The following is a 13602-nucleotide window of genomic DNA, read 5'->3' as shown; positions in this document are numbered from 1 at the left end:
CTGCTGCCAGACTTGCTGAGTGTTTCCAGCATTTTATTTGGTTTATTAATGAATACTCGGGTGGCACTAATTGCTTCCCTTCTCTGAATTTCCACCAACCCTGCAGAGATGGACTTCAGGCTTGAGATGATAACGGACTGCATTAACTTTTAAACAGATAGTTAAAGTGATCAAGCTTTAATACCATGTGGAGAAACAATGCTTGGCTGTGAGAACCCAGTCTTCTTCGATCAGCGACCCTCCACAGAAATGTACGTCTCTGAAAGAGAGAGGGACAAATTTTATTAAAGTTACAGAATAAACTCAAGCCACTTACAAATCAATAAAGTACATACTGCATTGCATTTTCATCCTTTTTGAAGGTGCAAAGTGTAGGAAATGCTCATAAACCTTTTGCACGGTAATATTAGGCTGTACTGTTGGTACAAAGCCAACAGTAACAGTGTGTAAATCACATCCATTCAATAATCAGTTCAACTGCAGGTCATGAGAGAGCATGACATGTTGCATAAATGCACTCCTAGGGTTAGGAGGGATCTGGGATAGGGTAGTGGGCTGGGGGGGGGGGGGGGGGGGGGGGAATGATGGGGTAATGGAGAAGAAAAAAACATCTGCATTTTCATTCCATTAAAGTTTTTACAATAAGTTCATAAAGTGCCCAGGAAATCTAAAGCCAACTTCATGTTGTACTGGAATGACAAGCCAAACCAGTCCAAATAATTTTTGCAGGGCATTGTGTGCAGTTTAAATGCATTTACATGACAAAATGGTGCATGTATACTCAAAGCAGCAAAGTGCCACCCAAAAGTGGTATTAGTACACAGAGCAAATCAATGAGGCTTCATCAACTTATTTTTCTTAAATTCAACATTGGGTTAAGATTCGTCATTCTACTATATTTTCTTAACTTTCCGAGTACTAGAGCAATGTACTAGACATACATTCAATCCCATTATCTGCTGATTTGTTAACGCACATAGTAGGTCCTAGGCCCATCTCAAATAGACAAGGAGAAGATTTGAAACCCCAGAGGAATGCATTCACTGTGGCACAACATTCAACCACACTCATAAAAAAACAGCTGATGGAGAATGCAATGGAACAATCTGCACTCATCTCAGGGTCAATAGAAAAAAAATCTAAATAAAAAAGCCATCATTTGGATGAAGTTCCCACAGTGGACATGAAACTAAGGAATGGAACAAAGATAGAGGGGAAAACGCCAAACTACTGGGCATCAGACGTCAGTTGTTTTTATCATGAGTTCTTTCACAGTGAGGGGGAAATGAATGAATGAATAATTTTATTGGCCATGTATTAACATACAATGAACTTGCTTTGGTGCTCCTCCTGCAAATGACAACATGACATACAATGACAGTTAGGAATGACACATAAAACATTGAGCATTAATAATAAAACATTATCGATTAAACATGTGAATTAAATAAAATACCAGAGCAAAAGGAGGCTACAGATCTTTGGTTATTGAGTGGAGCTACTACTCGTGGAAAAAAGCTGTTTTTATGTCTGGCTGTGGTAGCTATGACTGTCCATATTCTCATTCCAGAGGAAAGTGATTCAAAGAGTTTGTGGCCAGGGTGAGAGGGGTCAGAGATGATCTTGCCCGCTTGCTTCCTGGCCCTTGCAGTGTACAGTTCGTCAATGGAGGGAAGGTTGCAACCAATAGCTGATCGGACGATTCGCTGCAGCCTCCGGATGTCGTGCTTGGTGGCTGCGCCAAACCAGACCATGATGGAGAAGGTGAGGACGGACTCTAAGATGGCCATATAGAATTGGACCATTATTGCCTGTGGCATATTGTGCTTCCTCAATCTGCGACATCTTCTGTTGTGCCTTTTTGACTGTGGAGTCGAAGGTGGCCCCCCATTTAAGGTCCTTGGAGATGATGGTTCTCAGGAACTTAAAAAACTCCACAGATGTGACTGTGGTGTTGTTGATGATGAGTGGGGTGAGGGGGAGCTCTCCTAAAGTCTACAATCAGTTCCACTGTCCTAAGAACACTGCTCTCCACGTTGTTGCGATGGCACTTCCTGCCTTTAGGCAGATTCCTCCCCATCCTGGATCAGTCCAATCAGGGTTGTGTCATCTGCAAACTTGAGAAGCTTGACAGAGGAGTCAGTGGAGGTGTAGTCATTGGTGTAGAGAGAGTAGAGGAGAGGGGAGGGGAGAGTATGCAGCCTTGCGGTGCTCCTATGCTGAGGGTCTGCGGGTCCGAGATGTGCTTTCCCAGCCTCCCATGCTGCTTCCTGTCTGTCAGGAAGCTGGTAATCCACCGACAGAGGGGTTCAGGAACAGTCAACATGGAAAGTTTGTAGATCACTCACTTTGAAAATGAGACCCCTCACATTTTTTTCTGTCGCCAGGAAGGTTTGTTTGTGATTCGGACCGGCTTACCTGTGCCGCAGGCTGACCATCCAGCTGGATGTTCCTGCCTTTGCTCGAAATCCATTGACTATCCTTGTCGCTGCCTTTATTCGTAGGCATTGAGTGTTGGCTGGAGATTGAACTGAAAAAAAAAGTTTGATATTAACTTTTAGGCTTTGCATGAATTGCTAAAACTTACTGCAGTCCTCCAATAATATGAAGATTCTTACTGTTAATAATGCTGCAATCAAAAAATGATAAGTATTCCGCCTGCACTGTATCAACCCCTCTACCACCACCAGATCCTTACAAAACCTCCATCTGAACAGTTGATCACATGCCCCTCAAAAAGGTGGAAGGGATGGCAGTGGGGCAGGATATTAGATCGTGCAGCTGGATTCAATTGGTAGGAACAATGATGTAGCGATAAATTCTAGGTTCAAGGTGTGTGAATGGTGGAATGCGAGTAAATTAAGACAGCGTTAACAATGTCATAAGCGGTAGATAAATGTTTTGCACAGTGCGCATAAATGGAATTTGGAGAGAAAAAAGTGGCAGCTAGAGCTTCTCGAAAGATCAAACTGGGTATCCACACAACAGTATTGAATTCCCCCCCCCGCCCCTCCAAACCATTGCATTATAATAGTGGTATAGTTTCAAATTAATTATACTGCATATAATTCCACTGGGTTTGTGTTAAGAAGAACTGCGCACTTTCCGGAATGAATTTCTGAATCAGATCTGAAAAAGAAAACAGGTTTGAATGGAGGATATCACAAGAAAAGAGGTTCAAAAGATGAACAATAGTCTGTGGAGTCAGGAGACAGCAGAGAGTAGATGACAGCAATTATTTGCAGGCAAGGAAAGTGTGAAGATTCTGTTCAAACTGTCGGATCGCAATTGTCAGATCGCAATTGTCAGATCTGTTTTGACATGGGGTCTGGATCAAGAAACTAAATTTGAATATTTCCATAAAAATAACAAAGGATAAGACAAGTTTACCTGTTGAGGGCACATTGGCTCTCTTGTCGCCTAAATAGAAAGAACACAAAAGTTAATATTCCTTGAATCGAAGGAATAAAAGGCAACATGATAAACATGCTTTAAGTATCCATCAGGAACAAAAAATACAGTTTTAGGAACGCTGAGAGCTCAGATAAAACTCATCTATCCTGCATTGTTCCAACTTTAGTCAAAACCTTCCAAAATTAGAAGTAGTTCAAACATGCCATTCAAACTAATCCATGCAAAGTTCAATGGATTACTTAAAATGCAGTCAGATGCCAATTGCAGCAAGCTATGATGTAATGTTTGTGTATCGTAGATCCAATGTTTGTGTAGGCAAGTGAAAAGAGAACATAAAAATATGTTTATTCCACAGTTATTGCAAACAATTCTTGCTTAGCCTTGATATCTGCAAAATGCTTTCTTAAAGAATGAAAATCCATTTAAACAGCGAGTCAAAAGTAGTTTATAAATAGTAGCTAAAAGTCATGGATAGATTATATTTATATCCACCATTACCATTCAAAGATTAAATGATTTCTCCAGTGGAGGCTGAGGATTCAGAATTAGAAACGCCAAATATTTGTAACTGGCTTCAATGAATATATTAGTGCACTCCTATGTGCACTAAACAATGGAAACACCTAAATGTCAAAAATGTTATAACAAACGCCTTCTTCTGTTCGCTAGCTTTGGTTTAGGTGGCGTAAGCAAGTTGATAAGTGGCTTGTGTGCATTAGCTGTTACGTTTACTATTGCCTTAAAATAATGTGCCGTACAGTGGAGATCGCTACACCTTAGGTCAGTTCAGAGTTGACTGGCATAATAATTATGCGTTCTTTTGAGTCTCCAAAGCTGCTTTATGTTCAGTGGATACAATTACAGAAAGAACCCCAATACACGACAAAGGCTCCGCAGACCTGCTGGAAGTTGTAAAGGTGGCAGCCTGGCTGGGGACCTATCAGCAGGGTTGTATCACTATGTGTTGCATTACTATTAGAGAAAATGCACAAACCTTGAGAATACAGGGCAGCTACACTTATGTCGTAGGGTATCAGAAATAAAGGCAACAACTTCAGACTCATTTGACGAATGAGCGTTAACCTACACAATGCGGAACATTCCAATTTTTTTTTGCTGAGTTAAATAATAAAAATAGACAGACCCAAAAAGCCCTGCTCAGATTAATAGATCCCAACCTCCAGTCTTGATCATTGCTGCTGTTGAGCAACAGCATTATAGGTTATGGATCTTACGCAATCAGGGCTAGAACTTGAGGTACTTACAAGGCTCAATGGCACAGTAGTCCCACGGGGTGAGAGGGATCATTAGTGTAACACCAGGGGCCATGTATGTCCGAATCTGGATTGCGACAGTAATTCTTCACAAGGCTGACAGAGTTAGTATGCGGTATGGTTCTGCACAGAGTTAAAGGACAGCAGTTACACAACAATTCCTTTCAAAATATTACAGCAGGATGTATTTTTAACCTTTCTATACAAACATATAATTTCACATCAGCAATGAATCAAATTTTAAGTTTCGTTCAGTTTAGTTTAGTTTAGCGATACAGCATGGAAACAGGCCCTTGGACCCATGGAGTCCGCACCGACCAGCGATCACCGCTCATTAACACTATCCTACACACACTGGGGACAATTTACACTTATACCAAACCAATTAACCTACAAACCTGTATGTCTTTGGAGTGTGGGAGGAAACCGAATATCTCAGAGAACACCCACACGGTCACAGGGAGAACATACAAACTCCATACAGACAGCACCCGTAGTCGAAATCGAACCCTCGTCTTCGGCACTGCAAGGCAGCATCTCCACCGCTGCATCACAGTTACTAAAATAGGGCCATGTAGCTAGTGCTCTTCAACCTACTGAGGAGGGAGTGATCAGCACTTCAATTGGAAATCAGAATGATAATTCTCCACGGATATATTTGGACAATTGATCAAGCATTCCATCAATGGTGTGGAATTCATTCACATTGTAGGAATACCGGCAGCACAAAGAAGAGTAGAGCAGATTGGAAAGTTATCTGCCAAATTATGGAGGAATTTTCATGCCTCAACTACCATGAGCCATTACTGCAGCAACCAGTCACACATTTACACTGCTCAAAATGTGCTGTGTAGTTGCACTGTGCACATTCAGACAATATGCAAAAGTGGAAAAAATTTAACACCAAAATCAGCACATGCCTGATGGTACATGGAGAGGACAGGTTTAGAGGGATTCGGACCAAATGCAGGCAGGTGAGACTAGTGTAGATGGGACATGTTTGCCAGTGGAGGCTAATTGTGCTGAAGGGCACGTTCCTACGCTTAAAGACTCTATGGTAATTCGAGTTTCACTGTATCTTAATTGGTACATGTGACAATAAACTGACCTTTGAACCTTCATCGCTATAACCCATCACTAAATTACTGCGGATTTCAAGGATTTAAATTTCAAATCAGCACAGAATATGTTTGGAAAATGTATGGGAGGGAAACCAGACATATTGATAATAGATTAATGGAATTTTTTATTTTTATGTTTCTTTGTCACAAAGAAGAATGTGAAGGGGATGGCAATTAATGGCAATAAACATTGCATTAGCTTGAAGAATCTGTGTGCACCATGGTTAACTGTTTGTAGAAGGACCACGCCATTATCCAGGTCACTGCTACAAAAACTATCATTCAATAATCTGTTGCAAGTCCCACCCCAACAAATGATCAGCAGAAACAAACTTGTATTTCACAAAGGTTAGAAATAATGAATTATAATAATGTCTTACCTTTCGAAAATCTGGGCATAATTCACCCACGGTGCACATGATAAACCAGCCCGAGTTTGAGCCACAGTTCCTCTGTAGGCGGCTCCAGTACCCTGGTAACACTCTGCACAAAAAGAAAACATCAATTTTAAGCCAAATCTTCCAATATCAACTCATCTTCTCGATTCATCTTAGAGCTTCTTTTCTATTATCATTGTTCCTACTTTTCTTAAGGCCATTGGCTCAGTGTGGGTTTGCTTTTACAAGGCCAATCTATGTGGACGATCCAGTGAGTTAACACAACATAATTGTGTAAAACACCCACTGTGCACTTCTTCCCTTTAATCCACCTGATTGTATCCAAAATCCTACTTACATCTGGGGCAACATTTTCCCAGATTTGACTCTGCACTCACAGTGGGAAATTCCAAAACTAACATAGAGTATTCCCACATCTCACTAGTTAACTGGATCCTGCTGTTGAGCCTGAATTGGTCTGTGCGTTTTGTCAACTTTCTTCAGCTATCCCACTTCTAACCTACTAAGGATTCTATGTTTCAATAACCTATGGTCCTGTAACATGTCGAGAAAAGATCAGAGAACATTTTATTGAGATCATCACCATGTTTTACAAGTCAAAACAAAATTCAGTTTCTCCATGTTTGACAGAAGTGAGCTGCATTGCAGAGGAAAGCTAATTTGGAGCACAGAGAATGAACATGGAGACATTATTTTTTAAAAGAAAACAGTTTTAATTTGGTTTAATCAAAGTAAGATATATTGAATAGTTTAAAAGATGAAAAAATACCATTGCAGAATTGTCAACACCAGGTAAAGAATAAATGTTTTTTGCAGAGAATTCCTGATCGTTTATTAATTTCCATAACTAAAGCCTAGCACCATGAATCACATTGAGAGAGCGGTTCCTTGAGGTAGGATGACTTGTGAACAACTTTATGTGTGTATGAATTCCTGCAAAGCTCACATTAATGTGCAGCAAAGCCTTTCCACAATCTTTTCGATGTCTCAGAATCACCACGGAAAGGAAATCAAAAAGGAATCAAAAAGGAACAAGAAAGATTGATAAAGTAGGTACACAAAAATGCTGGAGAAACTCATCGGGTGCAGCAGCATCTATGGAGCGAAGGAAATAGGTAACGTTTCGGGCCGAAACCCTTCTTCAGACAGCATCTGCAGTTCCTTCTTGAACACCTTGATAAAGTAAGTGTTCTTCCAGAGTTGAATTCTGAATTAAGATTGTTTGAATGATTATTTGACCCCTTTGGGTTTTGCCCCCTTTTCTGTCTCAAGTCAACCAATTTTGGGCAAGTCAAGCCCATTCTACAGTATGCATCAGCTGGCGTAACATAAAAAAGGAACGGAAATAGCTGGTAGACAAAAATGCTGGAGAAACACAGCAGGTGCGGCAGCATCTGTGGAGCGAAGGAAATAGGCAACGTTGCCTAGATCCATAGATGCTGCCGCACCCACTGAGTCTCTCCAGCATTTTTGTCAACCTTCGATTTTCCAGCATCTACAGTTCCTTCTTGAACAACTGAAATAGCTGGACAGGTAGTGCATCAATAAATCATTGAAACCTCCAGGGTAACGTGCGTAATGGAGGTGCTGTGCAAATATTAGTTCTTTGTTTCAGAAATTCTGATAAAGATCAGAAACACATTACCTGCTCTCTAGTTCCACAAGCCACTCTCAGACGCTGACTGATACTGTGTGAAACCAATATGTTTACTATTCATCAATATTGCACATTACACAGGAACGTGCACAGGAATGTGTAGAGGCCAGGACAGGTGCATGCTTCTCTTGTCATCTCATATTCTAAATGTTTTTCTAAATGTGATTGTCTGAAGTTAATTGCTGTGTATATACAATGAATTGAAGGAAAACAGGAATTCAGATCTAAAGCATTCATATCTGAATTTAGAAACATCCTTTCATACTTGAAGAAATTCTCCACATGCTGAATTTTGATGTAAGTGTAAGATCCGGAGAGCTGTTTGTCTGCTTTACCTTCAGACGGTGGGGTTGTATCCTCACATCGTGGGATATGAAAACAGTAGGCTACTCGAATCTCAGGATCCGTCGTGAAACACCAGGGGGCTTCTGCTCCGTCAGGGTTCCTGCAGTGATTTTTGTTCAGGTCCCTGTGCAGCATTAATGAGTGAGTATTAAATGATGAACAAGGCTTGTAATGGGACAGATTGAATGCTTACTCCATACAAAATGACAAAATATACCTTATATAACTCAATACACAAGTTCTAATTGAATAGCATATTCAAATACCACGGTCTATGACATGCACTTACATCTAAATTTCAAACTCTCCCCTTTTCATGTTATGATTACTAATGGAGTTTAGAGCATCACTGATATGACAGTTCGGCATTGTGGCGGCAACAAGCAAAACACTGTCCTGGTTCAGAATGTCCCATGTCCTCTACTATTGATGGAGCAATTGCTGTTCACTGCCAATAAGGGGATTGAAACAGATTCCTTGCCAGAAAAATGTAAGGACTGATAATGATCACACACTGTGCCATTTGTTGTCTTCCACTGTCTTGTGTTGTTTGAACTGGTTGATATTACCCTCAATGTATGTAAAGATATGACCAAAAGTGTCTCTCTTCATTACGCATAGATAACTCAGATAATAAAGATATTCTAATTATTTTGAGACAATATTCTAAATATAGATATTTCCATGCTATATCATGACTATTTATTAAAGAGAAACACAGCATTAGAATACAATGGCTCATAGATGCAACCATAAGCTATTAAAGATGTCGGAGAGATTATTCAAAAATGCAAATTAAGATCATAAGACATAGGTGCAGAATTAATTCAACCCATTGATTCTACTCCGCCATTGAATTACAGCTGATCTTTTTGTCCCTCTCAACCCCATTCACCAGCCTGCTCCCTGTAACCTTTCACACCCTTACTAATCAAAAATCTATCAATCACTGCTTAAAAAATACCCTATGACTTTGCCTCCATAGCCGGCAGTAGCAATGAATTCCATCGATTTACCAGCCTCTGACTAAAGAAATTCCTCATTGTCACCATTCTAAAGGTGTGTCCTTTTATTCTGAGGCTGTGCCCTTTGGTTCTAGACTCTCCCATTACTGTAAACATCCATCCCATGTCCACTCTGTCTAGATCTTTCATTATCGGGTAGTTTTCAATGACATCTCCCCTCATTCATCTAATCTCCAGTAAGTACAGGCCGAGAGCCTCCAAACACACCTAATATGTCAAACCAATCATCCCTGGAATCATTCTCATGAGCCTCCTCTGGACCCTCCCCAAAGCCAGCACATCCTTCCACAGAGATGGGGCCCACAACTGCTCACAATACTCTAAACGTGGCCTTCCAGCACCAGATAAAACCTCAGCATCACATCCTTGCTTTTATATTCTAGTCCCCTTGAAATTAATGCTAACATTGCATTTGCCTTCCTCACCACCCACTCAACCTGCAAATGTACCTTTTGGGAATCCTGAACCCAGGTCCCTTTGCACTTCTGATTTCTGAATCCTCTCCCCATTTAGAATAAGGTCTATGCCTTTATTCCTTCTACCAAAGTGCATGACCATATAATTTGCTAGGCTGTGTTCCATTTTCTACTACTTTGCCAACTCCCCCAACCTGTCCAGTGCTTCTGCAGCCTCTCTGCCTCCTCAACACTACCTCCCCCTCTCGTAATATTTGTATGACCATAAACCTGGCCATAAAGCCATCAATTCCCTCATCCAGATCATTCACATCTAGTCTCTAGCAGACTCCTTCAACAATGAGGGAATGGGAGAACAAAGTGTGTATATTTGTGGAATATAAATACTGAAACAGTCCTGTTGGGCTGTATAGCCTGAATGTTGTATGAAGCATTATTGTTTTAAAGCAATATGAGCAATTAAAATATTTTGTGTGGGAAAAACAGCCACACCATCTGGAAAAGATTACAGCCATAAAAGAAAGAACCATACACAAGGTTTATAACCTCAGCAGAAGCCTTGATTACTCACTTGCATTTATAGTCCTCAGGAACAAAGCTGTGACGATGAGGAGACTGTGAATCCCACCGCTGGCAGGGGATTCCGGAAGGGGTGGTGTTCACTGTCCCTCTGTAACCCTCCCCGAGCTCCTTGAAACATTTGGTGGTCATCTCCATGTCATGATCACAATTATGGACTGGAACATGTTAAAAAAAGTCCCTTTTCAGAATTGAGTTGTTTTTGTCACTTTGAGGTTACTAACAAGCTCACAAATGTAATGTCAAAGTATTATTGCCTTTGGCAATTAGCGCTGAACATATTCCCATCCAAGTAGTCGGTTTCAATGAAACAAACACCCAGCCCATCTTGTTCAAAGGCCAGGCCCACTTTCAAGATGCAAAAGGTGCATTTATCATTGCTTCTTTCAGAAATTAATACGCATCCTATTAAATAAATATCGCAAGACAATTTATTGCTTAAACTTAGAGTTTGATGAAATGCACTCGGAACAAGACAAGTTATGTAGCTATGAGACGCTTCCTACTTTGGAGAAAGTCCCTGGAGAAACTGTAGTTTAATGAGATTCCCAAACATTTCGCTGAGCTCCAAAGGCCAGTTTCTGAGTCATCAATGTGCAGTGCTTGATCAGAGCCGAGGGAAGGGTGATTTTGTAAATAACGCTTATTAGTCAGACTATACATCACTGAAGACATCATTACTTTTGCAATGAACTTTTAACAATCCAATGCAAGAGATTTTATTGTGGTCACCAAGTTTCTTTTTCAGCAATGTCTTTGTGCATTGAGGAAAATGTGAATCATGCCTTGTACTTGCCTTGACTGCTTTTATATACTACTAGACAAAGTGGGACCTATTGGGTCCCTGTCACATGGGAGGCCAGGTCCCTCAAGGGGACTCAAAGCAAGCCCGTTCACTCAATGCAATATTCCACCACTCACCCATAGTCCCCAACTGCACAGGCGTAGCTCCATTCCCCTATCCCCAGCACTCTCTCCCCTTCCTCTTCACCCTCGCTCTTCTTTCCCCTCTCCTCCTCCACTGCCCAATCCCTCTCTCACCTCCCCTCCCTCTCCTTTCCCTACACTCAATCACTCTCTCCCTCCATAACTCCTCTCCCCTCCCTACTCCCCTCCTCTCCCTCTATCCCCCCCCCTGCTCCCCACACTCCCTCCTCACCTCCCCCACTTTCCCCTCCCTTTCCCTGCATACCCCTTCCTCTCCCTCAATCCCCCAGTCTCCCCCCCATAACCCCCCCCCCCCCCCCCACACTTCCCCCCCTCCTTCAATCCCCCCAGGGGGATTAGAAACTTGCAACATTCTTAAGGGGTTGGGCAGGCTAGATGCAAGAAGATTGTTCCCGATGTTGAGGAAGTCCAGAACAAGGGGTCACAGTTTAAGGATAAGGGGGAAATCTTTTAGGACCGAGATGAGGAAAACATTTTTCACACAGAGAGTGGTGAATCTCTGGAATTCTCTGCCACAGAAGGTAGTTGAGGCCAGTTCATTGGCTATATTTAAGAGGGAGTTAGATGCGGCCCTTGTGGCTAAAGAGATCAGGGGGTATGGAGAGAAGGCAGGTACAGGATACTGAGTTGGATGATCAGCCATGATCATATTGAATGGCGGTGCAGGCTCAAAGGGCCGAATGGCCTACTCCTGCACCTATTTTCTATGTTTTTATGTTTCTCCCTCCTCACCTCCCCAGGATCTTGAGGTTGCCGCTCCTCTCCCTTCCTGCATGTCCCGGAGGAGCATCAGCTGTTGGCACCTTCAGAGCCAGGCTCAGCACCCAGGCCTCCGATCCTCCCCTCCTCCACTCCCTCCCTCACCTCTCCCCTATCGCACTCCCCCACTAAACACAATGTTTAAATTACATTTCTCCTCCTCCCTCTCCTTATAACAATGTAACAAATCTCTCATTGTCGGGTGGATTTAAATTAGATCCCATTGTGTGGTGTAATTGTCGGGTGGAGCACTGTTCACGGGCAGTTTGTGTAAATGAGATCCCATTGTGACGTCATAGATGTAACTGCCAGCAACTGCCACTGCAAGTCATTCTTTCTCAAACTGGATTTTGTAAAGTTGAAAACTTGAATAACGTAAAATATAACATCAATCTGAACTAAACTTTTTGAAAACACACCACAGAACAATTGTGAGTAAGGTGGTGCAAAAATTGTAGCGCTATCGTGTACCGTTTTGGGATAATTTCAGGATCTCACTCACTCAGACATCCAAACAAACAAGATGAGAGTTTTAGAGACAGACAGAAGTCACAAGCAACAACTGTGAAATTCATCAGAAATTGGCAAGCATGTGGAAAGCAACTTCTTTTATGTAATAAAATTTTAAAATGTTTACTCACCACATTCCTTAATTGCACAGTATTCCCACGGTTTATCAGGGTCAAGTGTGTAGCACCATGGCTTGGTACGGCCATTTGGATTTCGGCAATAATTGTCATCAAGCCCTTTATCGGAAAATCTGCATATTAAACCATAACAGCTGCAATGGCTCATTTGAGAATGAATCTTAATACAGTCACAATGTAATAGATAAAGCAAATGTCATCGAGCTCAAGAAGAAGGGAGTGCAGTACAAAACCAACCAAGATTTCAAACATGACAAAATGTCGCCAATACTGTCCATTGTTTCTATAGGAAAAGTGTTAATGTAACACTATCATTTCAGGCAACCTGTACAAAGGGTAAGCACACTCAGCAAGGCTCCATTACTCAATTAGCATGGAATTAGTGTAAATTTATAAACTCGTCACAACATCAGTCCGGTGATCTATTAATTATCCTCAAGGGCACCTTAAGTCAGATTTCCATTTCAGCCGTGATTATGTCAAATTAAGGAACATTTTCTTATCAGTCTTAAACTTGGAACAGAAGCTGTAGTGCTCAATCCAACAAACTTCTTGCATTCAGTACAAATTGAAATATATTGACGCATTTATTTATTTGTTAATTTGAAACGGCTGTCCATTTTTGCCATGCAACATCTAGTATGTCGTAATGGCTAGCTCAATTATCAACTTACTCGCGACAAGTAAAGCATTTTGGTTGATGAAGGATTGCAAAGTAATCTAAACAAGTATCCTTGCATTTCTCAATGGTGTCTCACCGTTCAGGACGGAATCTATGTTTATGTGGCTTCTGCAGGTCCCATCGTTGACATTCCTTTCCAGACATCGTGTGGTCCATGGGGCCTCTGTAACCTTCCCCGTTACACGTCATGCATTCAACTGGATAGTAGAAGATGACAATTTTTTAAAAGAAGATTGGATCTAAATTTCCTTAAGTCAAAGGTGGTTAGTAAAGGTGTCAAGGGTTGTGGAGCGAAGGCAGGAAAATGGGGTTGAAATGGAAGGATAGATGAGCCATA

At 41.5% G+C, this 13602-nt stretch overlaps 1 protein-coding gene across 1 annotated transcript in view; it reads right to left on the bottom strand.

Moving 5' to 3' along the window:
• Nucleotides 1-13602, bottom strand: part of LOC129707785 (hepatocyte growth factor-like) — a 45180-nt gene that overhangs the window by 16411 nt on the left and 15167 nt on the right. Inside the window, 10 exon segments of the mRNA XM_055653094.1 lie at nt 185-259; nt 2419-2530; nt 3391-3420; nt 4680-4716; nt 4718-4811; nt 6190-6292; nt 8200-8333; nt 10222-10387; nt 12578-12696; nt 13342-13462. Of these exon segments, the coding sequence (XP_055509069.1) occupies nt 185-259; nt 2419-2530; nt 3391-3420; nt 4680-4716; nt 4718-4811; nt 6190-6292; nt 8200-8333; nt 10222-10387; nt 12578-12696; nt 13342-13462 (991 nt within the window).

The sequence above is a fragment of the Leucoraja erinacea genome, chromosome 22, assembly GCF_028641065.1.
Source record: "Leucoraja erinacea ecotype New England chromosome 22, Leri_hhj_1, whole genome shotgun sequence".
Classification (NCBI taxonomy): Eukaryota; Metazoa; Chordata; class Chondrichthyes; order Rajiformes; family Rajidae; genus Leucoraja; species Leucoraja erinaceus.
The sequence above is the reverse complement of the archived record's forward strand: the minus strand, read 5'-3'. Positions and strand labels throughout refer to the sequence as shown.